A 23,604-nucleotide genomic window follows, 5' to 3' on the forward strand; every position below is an offset into this window, starting at 1 on the left:
TTAAAGGAATGAGAGAGCAGAAATAGTTTCCAGAGCCTTTGACTATCAAGCTGCTTGCTGGTTGAAATCCAGCCTAGTGTTAGATTCAGAAAATTATTATTGTCTGTCAGCTGTTCAGTTGTTGTTGCCAATGACTTAGGTACTCTCAGTCTGGTTCCTAATCGACTGGGTATCCAAATTTTGAAAAACTTCCATGTTTCTGGCAGGTGTCACCATCCCTATCCTATTAAAAATCAGCAGGTTCCAAGTGTCAGAGCTTTTTATCTGACTTCTCTGACTAGCACTAAACTCAGCAAATAGCTGCCCTAATCAAGAAATTTACACATTTTCCCCAGACTCTCAAAACTTGCCCGTTCTGCTTTGCCAGTGTCGTCTCATTTCTTCTTGCTTTCATCACTTAACCTCATTTCCTCCTTTTTTTTCTAGTCCCTGTGCCTCCCTCTCTCAAGTACTTTTCCTGAATGGTCATTTGATCCATTCTGTACTCAACTTTTTACACAACTTTCGGTACTGTTCCTTACTCCTAAAGTAATTTTTCCTCTTCTTTTTCAAACCAATGATGCCTTTTCTTTTCACATTGTTCAAAATATACTTTTTTGTTTGTTTGTTTGTTTGCGGTACGCGGGCCTCTCACTGTTGTGGCCTCTCCCGTTGCGGGGCACAGGCTCCGGACGCGCAGGCTCAGCGGCCATGGCTCACAGGCCCAGACCGCTCCGCGGCATGTGGGATCTTCCTGGACCGGGGCACGAACCCGTGGTCCCCTGCATCGGCAGGCGGACTCTCAAACACTGCGCCACCAGGGAAGCCCCCAAAATATACTTTTTAAGGAATGTTATTAACTAGTTTTATTTTTTTTCTTTCCTGTTTTAGAGTTTCTCTTTCATTTCTGAGTATGGCATATGTGAGGAACTTATTTTATCTCTTTAACATTCTCAGCTTCTTCTTGGAGCTCATTAACTATTTAGAAATGAAAACACTATTCTTTTATACTTTTGTGCTGTTAAATGGAACGTAAAATATAGGATGGTTTTAGTGTATATAGTCCTTCCTCCCAGTCACCCTTGGATGGTTAAGTATGGGGCTGATAAGGTATCATTTTAAATAGGAGACAATTACACTCAAAGATTTACATTTTGTATTTTTAGCCTGAAATATTTGAAATTTCTAATAACGATTATAGTTGCATCTGCTTCAACTTGTCACTCTCTAATACTCAGCCTACCCCATGCATTAGATCTAGCTTTGAGGTCAGAATTCAGTGTTCAGAAAATAATTTTTTGTTTACTAAGGAAATATTGGACACATCCATTTGTTTAGAAAATAGTTTCCTGTTTACCAAAGAACTATTGGATAGCACTTATTTTGTATGTATTTAAGTTTTAATTGAGAAAACATATTTTTCTGGTCTGAGACATGGAGATTTACTGCTATCTGATTATTAGAATGATAATATTCTATATTCAAATATATTTCATTTGTGAAAATGAAAACGTTTTTCTTATTTACTAAACATATGGTGCTAGTCAAATTTTCATTTATAAAAAAACGTATTTTTATGTTAAACCTCAGAGATGTTGCTTGCTCAGCATTAGATGAGATTAAGAGCCCTTGCTAGGCTTGTGCTATGACTGGTAATCTCTTTTAGTACTTACAAACAAGGGCTTACATTCCATAATTGTGTATGAAGCCATTTTGCTTATACCTGCTCTTTTTTTTCTTTTAATACCCGCTCTATTGATAAGACTTTTTTTCCAGTGTTACTTATGGCTTATGAGTTTCCTAAGTAAAATTTATGTGGCCTTAAATATTAACTATTTTTATTTATTTTAATTTTTTGGTACAATTTTTAAAGGTTACTTTCCATTTAGTTATTACAAAATATTGGCTACATTCCCCATGTCGTACAATATACCCTCGAGCCTATCTTAAACCCAGTAGTTTGAACCTCCCACACCCCCAACCCTATACTGCCCCTCCCCTCCCCTCCCCACTGGTAACCACTAGTTTGTTCTCTGTATCTATGAGTCTGCCTCTTTTTTTTTTTTTTTTTTTTTTTTTTTTGCGGTACGTGGGCCTCTCACTGCTGTGGCCTCTCCCGTCGTTCCGGATGCACAGGCCCAGCAGCCATGGCTCACGGGCCCAGCCACTCCGCGGCATGTGGGATCTTCCCGGACCGGGGCACGAACCCATGTCCCCTGCATTGGCAGGAGGACTCTCAACCACTGTGCCACCAGGGAAGCCCGAGTCTGCCTCTTTTTTGTTATATTCACTAGTTTGTTGTATTTTTTTAGATTCCACATATAGGTGATATCATACAGTACTCATCTTTCTCTATCTGACTCATTTCACTTAGCATAATGCCCTCCATTCATGTTGCTGCAAATGGCAAAAAAATATTGACTGTTTTTGCTTGTGCTATTTTTTCCTCCACAGACTGGTTGAGATAGCAGAATCTCGTTTTCCCAGATATTTTAACACTGAAGAAAAATTACTTTTGACAAGCAGTAAAGTTCATCTTTATCGGGAACTCAGCTGTGATGAAGTTCTACAAAGGTATGCTGTCTTAGATTTTGGTATTTTAGTAATACTTTGAAGATTTATTTTTTGTTTTTCATGTTTTCAGCTTCTGAGTAAAAAAAAGTCCCTACAAATTAGGATTATGAGAAATAATTATTTCAGTGTTCTTCATTTACTACTATTGGTTGAAGTATTTCTTTAAAAATGAAAAATATTTTAAATGAATAAAATGTTTTAGATTTAACTAATTAAGTGGTATGTTATCTACTGTTCCATTAACAAATTACCCCAAAGTTTAGCAGCTTAAAGCAGTAAACATCTGTTATCTCACATAGTTTTTGAGGGTTAGGTGTCTGGGAATGGCTTAGCTGAGTATTTCAGGCTCAGGGTTGCTCAAGAGCTTGCAGTTAACCTGTTGGCCAGGGTTGTAGTCATCTCAAGGGTCACCTGAGGCTGGAGAATCTTAGAGAATTCCAGGATCATTCATGTAGTTGCTGGAAGGCCTCCCTTCCTTCCTGGAGAGGCTTCTAGTTCTCACTGTGTGGGTCTCTCCATAGGGCTGCTTACAACATGTTGTTGACTGAAAAAAAAAAAAAGCACACAACCTGAAAGTTGAGAATTATGTTTTATTCAGCAGACATACTGAGGACTTAAGCCTAGGAGGCAGCCTCTCAGATAGCTCTGAGGGACTGCTCCAAAGAGGTAAGGGAGAAGCCAGGATATAGGAGTTTTTGCAACAAAAACAAGGTAGTTGAAACATCAAAAAATTACTGTAAATTAAAGAAAAAACAAACATCTTGAGTTAATGAATTTAGCACTTTTGTATGTATGGGAAGATGCAAGAGTCTGGGCTATTGAAATCATTCCTTTGATATGCACCTTAACTGTCTAGGGCCAGTATCTTGCTTCTCTCTATTCTGAATTCCCTCAAGGTGCACAGTCAGGGCAGCTGCAGTGGCTGATGGCTTGATGGCCTCAACATCCTTTGTTTACTGATGTGGCAGGTGACATTTTTGGTCCACAATGGTATCTTGCCTCTGCCAGAGCCAGTGCTCTGAGAGAGAGTGGGCAAGTAAGAAAGAGCCCAAGATGGATGCTGTAGTCCTTCACAAGCTACTCTCAGAAATGGTGGACTGTCATTTTGTCATATGCTATTGGTCCACAGGACAACCCTGGTACAATGTGGGAGGGGACTCCACAAGGATGTGAATACCAGGAGGTGGGAGTAAATAGGGACCATTTTGGATCCAGGCTACGGCAAGCAGTTTTGCTCTAAACTGGAGCTTTAGCAGTATCATAAGAAAACAAAGGGGGCTTCCCTGGTGGTGCAGTGGTTGAGAATCTGCCTGCCAATGCAGGGGACACGGGTTCGAGCCCTGGTTTGGGAAGATCCCACATGCCGCAGAGCAACTGGGCCCGTGAGCCACAACTACTGAGCCTGCGTGTCTGGAGCCTGTGCTCCGCAACAAGAGAGGCCGCGACAGTGAGAGGCCCACGCACCTCAATGAAGAGCGGCCCCCGCTTGCCGTGACTAGAGAAAGCCCTCGCACAGAAACGAAGACCCAACACAGACAAAATAAATTAATTAATTAATTTTAAAAAAAAGTGGATAAGCAATAAAATCTACATTTGAGCTGATACAAATTGTCAGAAGAGAAATAAATATCGACACGTTTCACATTTGAGGTAGATTAGATAAATGTTTGATTAAAAAGAAAAGGAAACCAAGGAGTGAAGCTAAATGAAAACATTTTGGCCTATTTCCCAAAGTGTGCAATATATATAGAAGAGCTGAAAATAATGTATGTTTATTGAATATCTGCAATGATTACTGCAATTTAGGGAAGAATAATTTGTTGTTTTAAAGGTAGTTAACCTTTCCATGCCCTATTTTTTAAAATTATACCTTAAATTTATCCACTAATTTATAAATTCTGCTTTTTCAGGATTGAATCCTTGGAAGAAGAAATTATTTCAAAAGGAGTTAAACTTGTGATTATCGACTCTGTTGCTTCTGTGGTAAGAAAGGAGTTTGATACACAACTTCAGGGCAACATGAGAGAAAGGAACAAGTTCTTGGCAAGAGAAGCAGCCTCTTTGAAGTATTTGGCTGAGGAATTTTCAATCCCAGTAAGTTTTTCTTTTTCTCTTTTTTTCCTCTTTCTTTCTTTTTTTCCTTTCTTTTATATTTTCACTAACTTATAACATCAAATAATATAATTAAAAGGAAATTAAAACATGACTTTTTAATGGTAGCACAGTCTAATTGCTATAGCAAATACCACCATCTTCTAAAATTTGTTCATCTCTTGAGATTATTTCATCCTTTTCACAATTTGAGCCTAAGAAGATTTAAATATTGTTTTCCAAAGTTCCTTTAGTCAGTACTTTTCTTCTCTCTCATTGTTTAGTCTTTGTGCATGTTTTTATATTACTTTTATCACACTGAGATAAGTAATAAGTATTAAAACTCCATGAAATTGCCTGTGTCTGTTTCTATACAGCTTTTTTTTTTATGGCAGAAGTTGTCAGTTTTATAAGTATTTAAGGTTTAGACATTGTTATTGTGTTCAGTGCTGTTTTGTACACCATAGGATTTGGTTTGCTTCAAAAGCCAGAGGTTGATTTTTTAGGGTGTTTGGAGTGATAGTAATGAAAGCGTAAGTAAGGAAAACTTGAAAAATTACTCTTGGCATGACTTTCAGTAGTGGGAATTGTGATCAGGAAATCTGAAGATGAGGTGTATTTCAAGGGTTTGTGCTGGGTAAGCTATGAGTACTAAGTTATATTCCCGTTAGGAGTGTGTGGGAGAGTGCAGCTTGCTCTGAAGTCTCACCAACATTTAGCATTGTCAGGCTTTTCAATTTTAGCCATGCATCATCTCAACAGAAGATAGGAAAATTCCTTAAACTGAGATGAAATTTAGTGATGATTTTATAATTTTTAGATTTGTTTGGAAAATTAAAACCTTGGATCTTTGTAACATAGAGAATATGTACTGTTAGTGGAAACTACCACATAGCCTTTGAGATTGATAAACCTAAGCAAGAATCGAGGGGGAAAATGTGGCATTCAAAAAGTTCTACATGTTTTAATGGCTTTTAAATTCATATTTTGGATTATATGGTATAATTCCTGGTGAATCAAGTGCTGTAAAGCTTATCTTGGATGATGTTTATCTTTTAAATTTTATTATAGTTGCTTAAAAGGACAAATTCAAATCCATATTTTCCCTGGTCAAGGAGAATAAGGAAATTTAAAAATATTTTATAGTTACTTGATTGAATGGAAAAGTTAAGTATATATGTTTATTTTATTCATATTGTTGTCTGACTTAATCTTGTGTAAAATATGAAAATTCACTTTTTAAAAGTTATATTTGTTTGTTTTTATTTATTTAAAGTATTTATTTATTTGGTTGCGCTGGGTCTTAGTTGTGGCAGGCAGGCTCCTTAGTTGCAGCATGCGAACTCTTAGTTGCAGCACGCATGTGGGATCTAGCCCTGACCTGAGCCTCCTGCATTGGGAGCGTGGAGTCTTATCCACTGGGCCACCAGGGAAGTCCCTGTTTGCTTTTAAATTGTAATTGTAGGCTAATGTATTTAAGTTTTTTCTGAGGTGATTATTTATTTTCCTGAGTGAGAAAGGGGCTCTGCTTTTCTTTGTTTTTAATAGAGCCCTCTGAAAGAACAGGTACTTAGTATCCTCATATCCTTCTGTCTTTGCCTTTGTTTTTCTGTTCAGAGGTAAATGCAGAATATAACATGTACTTATGTAACACAGTATGGTATTGGTTTTTCTGACAAATCAGTATTGGTTTTAGAAGGCTTTTGAAAAATACTTCCTTTAGGAAATTTCAGAATTTTCCTAGCCTAATTACCTCACTTAAATGGAAAATCATAAACTTTTAAGCTTTTATGCTATACTTTGAATAGGTGGCTTCATATGGAAGTAAATGCCTTAAAAGATGTGTTGTTTTCTGGTTCATTATACCTTTCAAATTAGCAAACCTTATGCTTCCTGGTACTTAAACGTGCCAACAAACGTTCCTGCCCCAAGAAGAGTTTGCTGTTCCTCAGCCTGGAATATCCCTCCTCTATATCCATTATCCATATTGTCTCCTGTTATTAGTGAGGGCTTCCCTGACCATGTAAGTATTAACCACGCTCCCTGCCTCTCCATGTCTCTTATTATGCTTTATGTTCCTCCATCATAGTTTTCACCCTCTAGCATTATATATTTATGTTTATTGTTTGTGTGACCTCACCACCCCATAGTACGGTTAAAGGGATTCTGTCTATTTTGTTCATGGCTTTATTCTCAGTACCAGGAATAGTGCCTAACACATAGTAGGCACTCAGTAAATGTTTTTGAATGTATGAATTTAGATACTGCTTTTCTTCTTAGACTTGATTTAATCTTATGTATGTTTATACTGAACTTAAATTTTATCATTTGCTTTTATCTTTACTTTGATCCTATCTTTAGTATTGTTTACTATTCATAATAGTAATAAAATATAACTTTAGATGGCAGAATCTTATCATATGGGAGCTGAACTCAGTTCACACTGGTGTCTTATAGGAAGAAAAAGAATTCTTAAGATTCTTAAACTTGGAAAAGGCTTTAGAGATCTAGATAGTGTCACAGAACCAGGAATTAGAAGAGATTTATCTCAGTTTAGTAAAATTGTGGTAAGTGAATGTCTGATGGCCTCTGAAGATTGGGTAGAAAGCCAAGCATTCCAGCCTGTTCTTTGGCTGTGGATCTGAGATGGTGGATAGGGCCAGGATGCCTGGCATTTTGATACACTCTAGATATCTTCATTCAAATGAGAGTAAAGAGTAAAACCAACTTGGCTGTGGGTTGAGTACTTCACTGAATTTAAATATTTCTCTACAGTGAACTTTCAGTGCTTTTAAAATGGGAAAAAGCTTAAAATATAATTTGTATTTAATTTCGATTGTCACATTGTGTATATATTTGTGTATGGTATGTACAGTTGTCCCTCAGTATCTGCAGAGGTTTGCTTCCAGGACCCCTGCAGATACCAAAATCTGCAGATGTTCAAGTCCCTTATATAAAATGGTTGTCCTCCTTATCCGTGGGTTTTGTGTCCAGGGTTTTGCATCAGAAATTCTCCAAGTAAACACAGCATTGTAAAGCAACTATACTCCAATAAAAATTAATAAAAAATAAAAAACTAAAATGTATCATAGGTTAGAAAAAAAAATTCTCCAAGTGAGAATTTTTGATCCATGGTTGGTTGAATCCACAGATATGGAACCCATGGATATGGAAGATGATTATATGTGTGTTTGTATGCAAGCATGCCTGCGTGTGTGGAGATTTCAACATCCTTTCTCAGTAATTGATAGAATTAATGGGCAGAAAGTCAGAAGACTTGGATAACATAAACAGCCAACTTGATCTAATCGGTGTTTACAAAACATTCCATTCAAATGCCTGCAGAATACATATTCCTTTCTGGTACACATGAGATATTCACCAATATAGACCATATTTGGGGACATACAATAAATCTCAACATATTTAAAAGATTGAAATCATACAAAGTGTGTTTTTTGACCCCAAGAGAACTAAACTAGAAATTGATAACAGAAACATGTCTGGAAAATCCACAGACATTTGGAAATTAAACAAAAATACTTCTAAGTAACCCATGAGTCAGAGAATAAATCACAAGAGAACTTAGAAAATATTTTGAAGTAAATAAAAATACAACATATCAAAATTTGTGGATTGCAGCTAAATCAGTGCTTAGAGGGAAGTTTATTTAATTAAATGCTTATACTGGAAAAGAAGAAAGTTTTCAAATCAGTGATCTAGCTTGTAAAAAATACAAGAAGAAGAACAAATTAAACCCAAAATAAGCAGAAGGAAGGAAAAAATAAAGATAAAAGCATGAATCCATGAAATTAAAAATAGGAAACAATAGAGAAAAGAATCAATAAAATAGAAAGCTAGTTCTTTGAAAAGATTAATAAAATTGATAAAACTTTCACCAGACTGACCAAGAGAAAAACAAGTTAGCAGTATCAAGAATGAAAGAGGGGATATCACTGAAGGTCCTACAAATACTAAATGAATAATAAGGGAATGTTATGAGCAACTTCATTTCAGTAAGTTTGATAACTTAGATGAAATGGACAGATTCTTTGAAATACACAAACTATCAAAGCTTACTGAGGAAGAAAGAGATAACCTGGATAGTCCTATATCTGTTAAAGGAGTTGAATTTGTAATTAAAAATCTCACAAAGAAAATGCTAGGTCCAAAGTCTTTACTGGTAAAATCTATCAAACATTTAAGGGAGAAATAGTATCAATTCTATACAAACCTTCCAGAAATTTTATAAGAAAACTACAGAGTGATGTTCCTCATGAACATAAATACACAAATCCTTAAAATATATTAACAAATTAAATTCAGCAATAAATAAAAAGGATAACTACATCATGACCAAGTACAGCTTATTTCAGGAATGCTTCATTGATTTTGAATGCAACATTAAAATATAAAATTTACTACAGCAACACATTAAAAAAAAGGATCATCTCAGTAGATGTAGGAAGGAAAAACAGTTGACAAAATTCATTAGCTATTCATGATGAAAACTCTGAGCAAACCAGTAGTAGAAGGGAACTTTCTCAACCTGATAAAGGGCATCTACTAAAAAACTACAGCTAACATCATACTTAATGGTGATATATTGAATTCTTTCTTCCTAAGATTGGGAATAAGGCAAAGATGGCCCATTCTTGCCATTTCTAATCAACAGTGTATTGTAGACTCTAGCCAGTGTGATATGGCAAGAAAAAGAATTTAAGTATATCTGTATTTAAATTAGAAAAGAAGAAATAAGACTATCTTTATTCATAGACAATATGATATGTTTGGTAGAAAATCCCAAAGATTTTACCCAAAAAGCTACTAGATTTAACAAGTGATTTTAGCAAGATTACAGGATATGAGAATTGATATATAGAAATTAATTGTTTCTCTATATGCTAGCGGTGAACAATTAGAAACTGAAATTGAAAACCTGTACCATTAATAAGAATACCAAAACCATGAAATCTTGGTGATAAATGAAACAAAATATATGTCAGATTTTTATACTGAAAACTATAAAGCATTGATGAGAGAACTCAAAGTAGACCTAAATAAATGAAAACATACCATGCTCATGGACTGCAGACTCACCAATGTCAAGATGTTAATCCTCTCCAAATTGCTCTATGTATTCAATACACAATCCCAATTGAAATCCCAGTAGGCTTTTGGGTAGAAATCAACAATCTGACTGTGAAATTTATGTAGAAAAGCAAAAGATAGAGAACAGTTAGAACAATTTATAAAAAGGAAAGTATAGTTAGAAGACTCACACTCCCTGATTTTAAGACCTACTAGAAAGCCACAGTAATTAAGACAGTGTTGTATTGGTGATAGGATTGACACCAGATCAATGGAACAGAATAGAGAGTGCAGAAATAAATCCATAGATTTACAGTTAATTTTGAACAAAGATGGTAAGGTAATTCAGTGGAAAAGAGATAGTTTGTCAACAGATTGTGCTAGAACCATTGGATATCCATATGTAAAAAACAAACAAATCTTGACTTGTACTATTATAGAAACCCAGCTCAAAATGGTTGACACACTGTAACATAAAACCTAAAACTATAAAACTTCTGGAAAAAAAACATGGGAGAAAATATTTGTGGCCTTGGGCCAGGCAAAGATTTCTTAAATGACATTAAAAATATGCACCAGGGGACTTTCCCGGTGGCACAATGGTTGAGAGTCCGCCTGCCGATGCAGGGGACACGGGTTCGTGCCCCGGTCCAGGAAGATCCCACATGCCGTGGAGCAGCTGGGCCCGTGCACCACAACTACTGAGCCTGCGCTCCAGAGCCTGTGAACCATAACTACTGAGCCCACGTGCCACAACTACTGAATCCCACACGCCTAGAGCCCGTGCTCTGTAACAAGAGAAGCCACCACAATGAGAAGTCTGTGCGCCGCAATGAAGAGTAGCCCCTGCTCGCCACAACTAGAGAAAGCCCACACACAGCAATGAAGCCCCAATGCAGCCCAAAATAAATAAATTTATTTTAAAAAAACATAAAAAATTAACATTTCTATTCTTTGAAGATACTTAAGAAGATGAAAAAACAAGCCACAGACTGGGAGATAATATTTGTGCAACTCATATGTTAAAGGACTGGTAACTAGAAATATAAAGGGCTATGAAAACTCAGTAACAATCTAATTTTTAAAATGGGCAAAAAAATGGGCAAAAGATTTGGATAAACACTTCAGCAAAGAAGATATACAGGTGGCAAATAATTGCTCAAAATTATTAGTCATTAGGGAAATGCAAAGTAAAATCACAATGAAATACTACTATACACCTATTAGAATGGTTCAAAAAACAAAAGCAAAAACCCTGACAATACCAAATGCTGACAAGGATACATGGATACGGAGCAACTCGAATTCTCCTACATGCTGATGGAAATGCTAAATGGTATTGCCACCTTGGAAAACATTTTGACGGTTTCTTGTAAAGTTAAACATCTACTTTAACTATATGACCAAGCAGTCTTTCTCCTAGGTATTTTTTTTACCCTAATAAATGATATATATCATACAAAAATCTGAAAATGTTTTTAGTAGTATAATTCATAATCACCAAATACCAGAAACAACCCAAACAGATCTGGGTTAGAATTCAGACTCCTCCATTTACTACCTGTATAACTATAACTTAATTACTTTTCTGTTTTTCAGTTTCCTAATGTGTAAAGTGAGAGTAATAATGCCCAACTTTATTTTTATTTATTTTTAAAATAAATTTATTTATTTATTTAATTTTTGGCTGTGTTGGGTCTACGTTGCTGCACATGGGCTTTCTCTAGTTGCGACAAACGGGGGCTACTCTTTGTTGCAGTGCATGGGCTTCTCACTGTGGTGGCATCTCTTGTTGCGGAGCACGGGCTCTAAGCACGTGGGCTTCAGTAGTTGTGGCGCTTGAGCTCAATAGTTGTGGCACACAGGCTTAGTTGCTCCACAGCGTGTGGGACCTTCCTGGACCAGGGATCAAACCCGTGTCCCCTGCATTGGCAGGCGGATTCTTAACCACTGTGCTACTAGGGAAGTCCAGTAATGCCCAACTTTAAAACAGTGGGATAGTGCCTATTTTTCAGTAGATCCTTGGAAAAGAGGATAGTACTTTAAAAAAAAAGTATTTCCCTTATAGTAGTAATTGGTTGTTCTTTTGAATTAAATATACTTAGCACAGAGCCTCATATACAGCTTAACAAATAAAAAAAGCTGTAAGGAACCCTTATATCTGATATTTAACGCCTTCCTTTTATACATCAGAGAATCTTATTGTCTTATTTCCTTCTAGAAACAGTAATACTTTGTTTCCCACTTGTTTGCCCCAGGACTTTCAGATGCCAGTGAGCCCATATTCATTTTGCCCTGTTAGCTCACTGTGCCAAAGGTCAGTAAACTTCTGTGAAGAGCCAGATAGTAATATTTTAGGCTTTGTGGGCCCCAATGTCCCTGTGGTAACTACTCAACTCAGCCATGGTAGCATAAAAGTAGCCATAAACAATTTGTAAACTAATGGGTGTGGTTATAGTTCAATAAAATCTTGTTTACAAAACCAGATGGAGGGCCATAGGCCACAATTTGCCATCCCCTGATCTGGACCCTTCTCTTTTCTCCCTAGCCTTGGACCCAGGGCTGGCGCTACCATTAGATTAAGGGATTTGGAGGAAGGGAACGAGAGCAGTCTGCTCATAAAGCAGTGTTTTCTCAAACTAGTTTAAGACATTGGCCCCTTTTAAATGCAAGTGATATGCTCTTAACCCCCATTTCTGACTTCAGATTTATTATAATATCACAGACATATATAGAATTATAAAACTAGCTAATAACTCTTCATATTAAATCATACTTATGAAACCATAAAAGTGGGTTGTATTGAATCAACAATACTATTCAAAGTAATTATTCTAATGTTACAGATGATCATTTGCTAAATTAAATTATTACTTGCAATATAAATAACATAGCATAGCTTCTTTTGAATTATATGTGTGCATGTGTGTGTGTGTGTGTGTGTGTGTGTATTTACTGTAGTTCATGTGATGACTCAACTTTGAACTACTACAAAACCTTCTTCTGTTTGGGAAGGGTAACGTCATTTGGCCCTTACCTGGGCATGAATGCATTTACGTTTGAATTCTGCTGTTACTTTTTTCTTATTCATCTCTGACAATTAAAGTTGTACCACTTGGCATCACTTGATTGAAAATACACATTAATATCTGTTGGCAGTTTTTAATTATAAAATGCCGATACTAATATTTTGAGGCTATCATTGAATATAAAATTTAAAAATTCTCAGAGACAATTTACAAAACTTTGAATATGTTCACCGACTACAGTTTGAGAAACACAGTTGTACTAGTCTTGTAGAAGTTTTTTCCTGAATTTTATAGGGGAAGTTTAAGGGACACTCTGCTATTGAGATGTAGGATGAAAAACCTTTGTCTTTTTTTTTTTAAATTGAAGTATAGCTAATGTTTTGTTTGTTTCAAGTGTACAGCAAAGTGATTCAGTTATACATATACATATATATACATATACATATATGTATATATTCTTTTTCAGATTCTTTTCCATTATAGAAGACCTTTGTCTTTTTAAAGTGTGTCCATGCTAGTATTAGAAAAAACAGTAGACTCTAAAACTATTTATAATTAATGAAAATAACATAAGAGAAGAATTTAAATATTACCTGTATAAAATGAATTGTGGTTATGGTTATTTATGTTGCTTGTTATCATTGATTTCTAAATATCATATAAAACAGTTATTATACATATTGTTAATTATGTATTAGGTTAAAATAATGAGATTTTCTTGCCAAAAAAGACCTTAAAGATCATTTAGATTAGCCTCTTCATTTTATAGATGACAATGAGGCCGAGAGGTGACCTTACTTGTTCTCCTATTTTTAGCATAGGAGAGGGCAGATGAATGGATAGAATGTAAGATCTTTTGGGTGCCAGTTCTGAGATTTTTTCCTATAGTAGGATTCTCTTTTTTTCTGAGATCTACAGAATGATGGTGGTGCTTCTTTGAAAATGCTTCCAGTGTATCTTGAACAGGCCCATACAAATACCAAAAAAATGCACAAAATGCCAAGATCTAAATTTTTACTGTTTCAGAGAATTTTCAACAAGGTACCTTCAGTTGTTGGTATATGAGTAGCACTGAAGTTTCCTGTCTCTTTCCCCTCTATCTTCTTTTACCTTCATTTCTTGATATTGTGCAAATGTTTTCTGCTGTAAGGGAACTAGTACCAGTTACCAATATTTAGAAAACTGGTATATCAAGAAAAATTTGAATATACTATTTAAACATTCTAAGAAGGAAAAGTCTTATTGTCAATGAAAGTTGTTAAAATCCAAATTATTTTACTGAGGTGTGGTTTTGACAGGGTTTTCTCTTGTTGCCATCTATGTTCTTGATTTTCTCTTGTTTCTATCTGTGTTCTTGATTGTATGTTTTTTGAGAAAATGCATTGCTCTAATTTATTGCATAATGTGATTTCTTTTGAAATATTAATGCTCATAAAATATTTAAAGCTGTTTAGAAAAATTAATTAAAATGTATTATATTATATTTTAAGGACATAAGGGTTTAAAATCTTTGGCAAGTGGAAACTTTGTTTTTGTTTTGAGTGAGACAAATATTACAAGGTTAAACTTTTTATTATTATTTGACAAAAGCATAAAAATTTTTTTTTCTCAGTTTAATGGTAAATTTCATATGGGCCAGAATTTCTTTTCTTTTACTTTTAGCTGTCCCATCATGCAAAGTGGGTTTAACTTATAGGATTATGACTTATCTTAGATACTAATAAATATTGAAAATTTAAAAAAATAGGAAGCTAGGCCAATGCGTTTAAAATAATTAAAGTTTTGTTAATTACAAAATTGGAATAGAATGTTTATGACTTGTGAGATCGAAGAAAAAGGTATGTATGAACCCAATTTTGACATTTATTCTCGTCATAAATGTAAAAATTCAGGATTTGCATTTCTGTGAAAGCCTAATGAAGTTTCTCTAATTGTGAAATAGAAACCCTACACTCTAGATATATGTAAGTAAGCCATCAAAACTCTAGAGTTACATTTTATTGTTGTGTAATATTACTGTATGATTTTTCAGAAATCATATAATTTTTGGTTTACTTTGATTACTTTCATATTAATTACTGAAAGCAAACACTGGGAATTCTGTGAGGTAAGAAACGTCTTTTACATTTTTTTTTGTTTTTCATAAGTGCCTTGTGTTTGCTAACTCACATTTGAAGTCAGATTATCCTTAAAGATACCCTATATTGATTCAGGTGGCTGAAACTCATAGACTAGACTAAACCTTCATTTTATTTCATTAGTTAGTGAGAATAATTCTAGAAAAATTATATCTTTCTTTTGTGTAGCTCTTTATAATTTATAAAACTTTGTTTTTATTGTTTTTTTAAAAAAATTAATTTATTTATTTTTGATTGTGTTGGGTCTTCGTTGCTGTGCGCGGGCTTTCTCTAGTTGCGGCGAGTGGGGGCTACTCTTGCGGTGCGCAGGCTTCTCATTGCAGTGGCTTCTCTTTTGGGGGAGCATGGGCTCTAGGCGCACGGGCTTCAGTAGTTGTGGTATGTGGGCTCAGTAGTTGTGGCTTGTGGGCTCTAGAGCACAGGCTCAGTAGTTGTGGCTCACGGGCTTAGTTGCTCCGTGGCATGTGGGATCTTCCTGGACCAGGGCTCGAACCCATGTCCCCTGCATTGGCAGGTGGATTCTTAACCACTGTGCCACCAGGGAGGTCCCAAGTCCCTGTTTTTATTGTTGACTAGAGCAAAAAGCTAGAAACAACTTAAGATTAATGAGTGGGTGATTGGCTAAATTAATGGTGGAACATCCATACAATGGAATACTGTGATGTTGTTAAAATGAATGAGAACCCAGGAATGTATTCACAGGTTGTTTAGGAAAGGATTAACTCAGCTGGGGTGGGTTGCTCAAACCCAGCATGTTCCCAAGGAAGTCTTATCTTCAGGACTGCCAGCTCCTGGGAATTGAACTCAGAGCCTTTGGAATATTCTCCTTAATAAGAGTGTTTTTATATGCCTGATGCCTTGGCCCGCACAATACCAGTTGAATCAGGTAGTTTATACAAACTGTGATTTATGGAGAACACCGATTTGGCTCTGGGGACTAGAATCTCAGTAGCTAAGGTCAGTCATGCAGTCCCTGCATGGTATGTGACTGACTCCCAGTAAAAACTCTGGACACCAGAACTTGGGTGAGCTTTCCTGGTGGACTTTGCTTCACATGTGTTGTCACACATCATTGCTGGGACAATTAAACACGTCCATGCAACTCCACTGTGGGATGACACTCGGAAACTGGTACCTGGTTTCTCCTGGGCTTTACTCATCCTCCTTTTCCTCTTTGCTTATATCAATCTGTATCCTTTTGCTGTACTAAACCATAACTGAGTGTAAGAGTTTTTCTGAGTCCTGTGAGTCCTTTCAGTGAATCACCGAGCCAGAAAGTGATGTTAGAGACCCCTGACACACAGGGGCATCAATAGATAGGTGCAAGAATGTTTATGGGAGCTTAACCTAATTGCTCAAAACTGGCAAAATTTAGTTATTAGTATTGCATCAACCTTAATTTATTGATTTTGATCATTGTACTATGATTATATAAGATGTTAACATTAGGAGAAGCTGGGTGAAGAGCATATAGGAACTCCCTGTACTCTTTTTGCAACTATTTGGTGAATCTAAAATTATTTCAAAATAATAAGTTAAAAAAAGAGAGTGTGTTTTTATGTTCATAAATTGGCTCTGGAAGCTCATTAAGAAACTCCATTGGTTGCATTTGGAGAAGGAAAACAGGGGCTGGAAGAGGACTTCTATTTGATGCACTGGATCTCTTCCATTTAGTTGTCTGGTCCTGTAGATAATACCTAATACCTCTTCAATTTCAATGCTGCTCTTCATCTTTCAGCAAATCTATCTGGCTCCATTTTCAATATATATTAAGTACCATCATAAGATTAATTCCCATCATCTTCAATGCTATCTACCCTGGTTCTGGGTGTTTAAGAATACTGGCTTTGGAGTTAGGTGTGGGTTTGAATCATAGCTTCATTGTTTGCTAGTTTTATGACCTTGAGTAAGTTATTTATCCTAGTTCCAACTCTTAGTTTCCCATTTGAAAAATGGGGATAATAATATCTGACTCATAGGGGTGTGAGGATTAAATGAGACAATGTCTGTAATGTTCTTTGTACAATGTTTGACACATTCAGTAAGAGGTAGCCATTAATCATTAACTTTAGTAGTTACCTCATTCCAGGTGCTTGGTATATTTTATCTCTCTCCTCCTGTTTTTTTTTTGTTTGTTTGTTTGTTTTTCCTCAGAAGGCTGCAAGCTCCTCAAAAGGAAAAATCATGTCTTAGGGCTGTATCCCCTTCTAGCTGTTTTGTTGATGGTTGCTGTTACTGCCTAACCCTCCTATTTCTGGTTCACTCACTTATTCTTTGGATCTCAATCACTCTTCTTTTTTTTTAATCTTTTTGACACAGACTTTATTGAAACATAATACTAATACAGAAAAGTACACAAATTATAAATGTATAAGTCAATAAGTGTTCACAAAGTGAGCACATTTGTATAGTCAGCACTAGATCAAGAAACAGACCATTACCCCAGAAGCCCTCATGTCCCCCTTCTAATCAAGGGTAACCAATATCCTGACTTCTTACAACACCAGAGGTGAGTTCTATGTATCTTTGAAATTTAATAAATGGAATCATTTGGTAAATACTTTTTGTGTGTCTGGCTTCTTTTGCTCAGCATTATATTTGTGAGATGAATTCAGTGTAAGCATGTAATTTAAGGTTGTTTTTTTAAAATTTAATTAATTTTTTTATACAGCAGGTCCTTATTAGTCATCAATTTTATACACATCAGTGTATACGTGTCAATCCCAATCTCCCAATTCATCCCACCACCCCACCCACCCTCCTCCACTTTCCCCCCTTGGTGACCATACATTTGTTCTCTACATCTGTGTCTCAATTTCTGTCCTGCAGACTGGTTCATCTGTACCATTCTTCCAGGTTCCACATATATGTGTTAAATACGAGATTTGTTTTTCTCTTTCTGACTTACTTCACTCTGTATGACAGTCTCTAGATCCATCCACATCTCTAAAAATGACCCAGTTTCGTTCCTTTTTATGGCTGAGTAATATTCCATTGTATATATGTACCATATCTTCTTTATCCATTCGTCTGTCGATGGGCATTTAGGTTGCTTCCATGACCTGGCTATTGTAAATAGTGCTTCAAAGAACATTGGGGTGCATGTGTCCTTTTGAATTATGGTTTTCTCTGGGTATATGCCCGGTAGTGGGATTGCTGGGTCATATGGTAATTCTATTTTTAGTTTTTTAAGGCACCTCCATACTGTTCTCCATACTGCCTGTATCAATTTACATTCCTATCAGCAGTGCAAGAGGGTTCCTTTTTCTCCACACCCTCTCCAGCATTTGTTGCTTGTAGATTTTCCAATGATGCCCATTCTAACTAGTGTGAGGTGATACCTCATTGTAGTTTTGATTGGCATTTCTCTACTAATTAGTGATGTTGAGCAGCTTTTCATGTGCTTCTTGGCCATCTGTATGTCTTCTTTGGAGAAATGTCTATTTAGGTCTTCTGCCCATTTTGGGATTGGGTTGTTTGTTTCTTTAATATTGAGGCTGCATGAGCTGTTTATATATTTTGGAGATTAATCCTTTGTCTGTTGATTCGTTTGCAAATATTTTCTCCCATTTTGAGGGTAGTCTTTTCATCTTGTTTATGGTTTCCTTTGCTGTGCAAAAGCTTTGAAGTTTCATTAGGTCCCATTTTAAAATTTTTTATTATTTATTTATTTTGGTGGGGAAGTACCTGGGCCTCTCACTGTTGTGGCCTCTCCCGTTGCGGAGCACAGGCTCCGGACGCGCAGGCTTAGCGGCCATGGTTCACAGGCCCAACCGCTCCGCGGCATGTGGGATCTTCCCGGACGGGGGCACGAACCCATGTCCCCTGCATCGGCAGGTGGACTCTCAACCACTGTGCCACCAGGGGAGCCCCCCCACTATTATTGTGTCACTGTTGATTTCCTCTTTTATAGCTGTTAGCAGTTGCCTTGTATATTGAGGTGCTCCTATGTTGGGTGCCTATATATTTATAATTGTTATATCTTTTTCTTTGATTGATCTGTTGATCATTATGTAGTGTCCTTCCTTTTCTCTTGTAACATTCTTTATTTTAAATTCTATTTTATCTGTTATGAGTATTGCTACTCCAGCTTTCTTTTGATTTCCATTTGCATGGAATATCTCTTTCTATCCCCTCACTTTCAGTCTGTGTGTGTTGCTAGGTCTGAAGTGGGTCTCTTCTAGGCAGCATATATATGGGTCTTGTTTTTGTATCCATTCAGCGAGCCTGTGTCTTTTGGTTGGAGCATTTAATCCATTCACGTTTAAGGTAATTATTGATATGTAAGTTCGTATTACCATTTTCTTAATTATTTTGGGTTTGTTATCGTAGGTCCTTTTTTTCTCTTGTGTTTCCCACTTAGAGAAGTTCCTTTAGCATTTGTTGTAGAACTGGTTTGGTGGTGCTGCATTCTCTTAGCTTTTGCTTGTCTGTAAAGCTCTTGATTTCTCCATCAATTCTGAATGAGATCCTTGCCAGGTAGAGTAATCGTGGTTGTATGTTTTTCCCTTTCATCACTTTAAGTATATCATTGCACCCCCTTCTGGCTTGTCGAGTTTCTGCTGAGAAATCAGCTGTTAACCTTATGGGAGTTACCTTGTATATTATTTGTCATTTTTCCCTTGCTGCTTTCAATAATTTTTCTTTGTCTTTATTATTTGCCAATTTGATTACTATGTGTCTCAGCGTGTTTCTCCTTGGGTTTATCCTGTATGGGACTCGTTGCACTTCCTGGACTTGGGTGGCTATTTTGCTCCCCATGTTAGGGAAGTTTTCGACTATAACCTCTTCAAAGATTTTCTCAGGTCTTTTCTCTCTCTCTTCTCCCTCTGGGACCCCTATAATGCGAATGTTGTTGAGTTTAATGTTGCCCCAGAGGTCTCTTAGGCTGTCTTCATTTCTTTCCATTCTTTTTTCTTTATTCTGTTCTGTGGCAGTGAATTCCACCATTCTGTCTTCCAAGTCACTTATCCCTTCTTCTGCCTCAGTTATTCTGCTATTGATTCCTTCTAGTGTACTTTTCATTTCAGTCATTGTATTGTTCATCTCTGTTTGTTTGTTCTTTAATTCTTTTAGGTCTTTGTTAAACATTTCTTTCATCTTCTTGATCTTTGCCTCCATTGTTTTTCCGAGGTCCTGGATCATCTTCACTATCATTATTCTTAATTCTTTTTCTGGAAGGTTGCCTATCTCTGCTTCATTTAGTTGTTTTTCTGGGGTTTTTTTCTTGTTCCTTCTTCTGGTACATAGCCCTCTGCCTTTTCATTTTGTGTATCTTTCTATGAATGTGGTTTTTGTTCAACAGGCTGCAGGACTGTAGTTCTTCTTCTGCTGTCTGCCCTCTGGTAGATGAGGCTATCTAAGAGGCTTGTGCAGGTTTCCTGATGGGAGAGACTGGTGGTGGGTAGAGTTGGCTGTTGCCCTGGTGGGAAGAGTTCAGTAAAACTTTATTCTGCTTGCCTGCTGATGGGTGGGGCTCAGTCCCCTCCCTGTTGGTTGTTTGGTCTGAGGTGACCCAGCACTGGAGCCTTCCCTGGGCTGTTTTGTGGGGCTAATGGCGGATTCTGGGAGGGCTCATGCCAAGGAGTACTTCCCAGAACTTCTGCTGCCAGTATCCTTGTCCTCACAGTGAGACACAGCCACCCCCCACCTCTGCAGGAGAACCCCCAACACTAGCAGTTAGGTCTGGTTCAGTCGCTATGGGGTCACTGCTCCTTCCCCTGAGTCCTGATGCGTACAATACTTTGTGTGTGCCCTCCAGGAGTGGAGTCTCTGTTTACCCCAGTCCTTTCGAAGTCCTGAAATCAAATCCCACTAGCCTTCAAAGTCTGATTCTCTAGGAATTTCTCCTCCCATTGCCGGACCCACAGGTTCTAAAGCCTGACATGGGGCTCAGAACTTTTACTCCAGTGGGTGGTCAGTCACTCTTCTTAATTACACTCCCAACAATGTGTACAAAACTCTGTGCTAGGCACTATGAGATCATAATGATGAATAAAACATAATCTTTGCCCGTAAGGCATGTATAAATAAGTTAATTGTAGGAGACAGATAGCTTTCTGTGGTGTAATGGGGAATGAAATAAGTACCTTGTCTACTGTTGTTTTTCTGTTTCTAACAGATTTGTAAATACCTTGGTACCCCCTTCTCTGTCCTTTACTTGGGACTACAGATTACACAGAGAGAAATAAAGGGAGGTAGCATAGATCTTCATAGGCTCCAGCTAAATTCTATCACGTCTAACCTTGTCCCTTACTGTCCATTCTCATTCAGAAAGAGAGTGTTCTTTTGGAGACAGATAGTCGTTAAACTGATAAAGTATAAGTATAATTTGAAAGTTGAGCTGGTAGGAAGAAGTTAGAGATGAAAGCAAGTTGCAGCTCTTAGATTTTAGTGTTACTTTGCACATATTACATGGTGCCTTGATGTGTTTGTAGAATTTTCCAGTTGAGAATCTTAAGGTTGTGGTTGAGTGGCAAACTTCAATTCTCAAGTCAGAACAGAGATGCAGAGAAATGAGGTGTTTTATCCAAGACTGCTCAAGATGTATTTGCATAACTGAATACTATCACTTGCTACTTCTCTCTTGGATTATTATTGCAGTGTGTTAATTGGTCAGCCTGTCTCTTTTTCTGTCTAGGTGCCTACATAATTTTCCTAAAGTATATCTCTGATCTCATCCTCTGATTAGAAGCATTGCATGGCACCATCCTTTTTATGGAATAAATCTACTAGAGTATCGTCACTATGAGGGCAGAGAACTTAGCTGTTCTGTTCACACTTGTATCCTTTGCATCTAGGATGGTACGTGGCGCAGAATAGTTACACCAATCAGTATTTGTTGAATGATTCAGTCTAAGTTCCTGATAGGATATTCAAAGTTCGCTTTCATATGCTTCCAACCTACGCCTGCTACCTTTCTCTTTGGTGCTGGCTGCTGGTCTATCCCTGTCACCCTCTGTTTATTCTAGCTGTGGATGCCCTTCTCTTTCATCTCTCCCTTTCTAAACTTTACTCTTCTTTCATGTCTGAGCTCTCAAGTTTTCTCTCTTTTCTGAGATTTTTGTGTCACTTGATTTTTAGATACCAATTGATTCTACACACAGGTTTTAGCCTCAATCAATTCTATCTTCTTTTGTAATACATATGGTCTTAACTTCTTAATTGGAAATTTAATCATTTATTGCTTTGCAGTGTTTCTTAAATTTTTGTATGTTCATGTCTGAGCTCCTTAGTTATATTAGGAAGCTCCCTGAAAACAGAGCTATTTTTATGTATCCTTTGGAGCTGCTTATATAGAATAGTATCCATATTGAATAGTGTCTTAGATTAAGTGTCCAGTATATATTTGTAGAATGATTGTATCACTTTTTCTAGTCATGCAATTTATGAAATGCATATTTAATTAAGTGCCTACTTGAGCTCTTACAATACCTAAAGGGAAAACATTCTAACATTCTTTTTTTTTTTTTTTTTTTAAACATCTTTATTGGGGTATAATTGCTTTACAATGGTGTGTTAGTTTCTGCTTTATAACAAAGTGAATCAGCTATACATATACATATGTTCCCATATGTCTTCCCTCTTGCGTCTCCCTCCCTCCCACTCTCCCCATCCCACCCTTCCAGGCTGTCACAAAGCACCGAGCTAATATCCCTGTGCCTTGCGGCTGCTTCCCCCCAGCTATCTACCTTACTACGTTTGTTAGTGTGTATATGTCCATGACTCTCTCTCGCCCTGTCAAAACTCACCCCTCCCCCTCCCCATACCCTCAAGTCCGTTCTCCAGTAGGTCTGCGTCTTTATTCCTATCTTACCCCTAGGTTCTTCATGACATTTTTTCCCCTTAAATTCCATATATATGTGTTAGCATACGGTATTTGTCTTTTTCTTTCTGACTTACTTCACTCTGTATGACAGACTCTAGGTCTATCCATCTCATTACAAATAGCTCAATTTCATTTCTTTTTAAGGCTGAGTAATATTCCATTGTGTATATGTGCCACATCTTCTTTATCCATTCATCCGATGATGGGCACTTAGGTTGTTTCCATGTCCTGGCTATTGTAAATAGAGCTGCAATGAACATTTTGGTACATGACTCTTTTTGAATTTTGGTTTTCTCAGGGTATATGCCAAGTAGTGGGATTGCTGGGTCATATGGTAATTCTATTTGTAGTTTTTTAAGGAACCTCCATACTGTTCTCCACAGTGGCTGAACCAATTCACATTCCCACCAGCAGTGCAAGAGTGTCCCCTTTTCTCCACACCCTCTCCAGCATTTATTGTTTCTAGATTTTTTGATGATGGCCATTCTGACTGGTGTGAGATGATATCTCATTGTAGTTTTGATTTGCATTTCTCTAATGATTAATGATGTTGAGCATTCTTTCATGTGTTTGTTGGCATTCTGTATATCTTCTTTGGAGAAATGTCTATTTAGGTCTTCTGCCCATTTTTTGGATGGGGTTGTTTGTTTTTTTGTTATTGAGCTGCATGAGCTGCTTGTAAATTTTGGAGATTAATCCTTTGTCAGTTGCTTCATTTGCAAATGTTTTCTCCCATTCTGAGGGTTGTCTTTTGGTCTTGGTTATGGTTTCCTTTGCTGTGCAAAAGCTTTGAAGTTTCATTAGGTCCCATTTGTTTATTTTTGTTTTTATTTCCATTACTCTAGGAGGTGGGTCAGAAAGGATCTTGCTGTGA

General features: G+C 36.9%; 1 protein-coding gene across 5 annotated transcripts in view; it reads left to right on the forward strand.

The window, feature by feature from the left end:
* RAD51B (RAD51 paralog B) overlaps positions 1 to 23,604 on the forward strand; it is a 626,370-nt gene that overhangs the window by 51,481 nt on the left and 551,285 nt on the right. For all 5 annotated transcript variants that reach the window (XM_032623573.1, XM_032623574.1, XM_032623572.1 and 2 more), the window contains exons 6-7: positions 2,434 to 2,553; positions 4,464 to 4,647. In XM_032623573.1, coding sequence (XP_032479464.1) covers positions 2,434 to 2,553; positions 4,464 to 4,647 — 304 coding nt within the window. The remainder of the gene's footprint in view (positions 1 to 2,433; positions 2,554 to 4,463; positions 4,648 to 23,604) is intronic.

Source organism: Phocoena sinus, chromosome 2 (genome assembly GCF_008692025.1).
Source record: "Phocoena sinus isolate mPhoSin1 chromosome 2, mPhoSin1.pri, whole genome shotgun sequence".
In the NCBI taxonomy this organism is placed as follows: Eukaryota; Metazoa; Chordata; class Mammalia; order Artiodactyla; family Phocoenidae; genus Phocoena; species Phocoena sinus.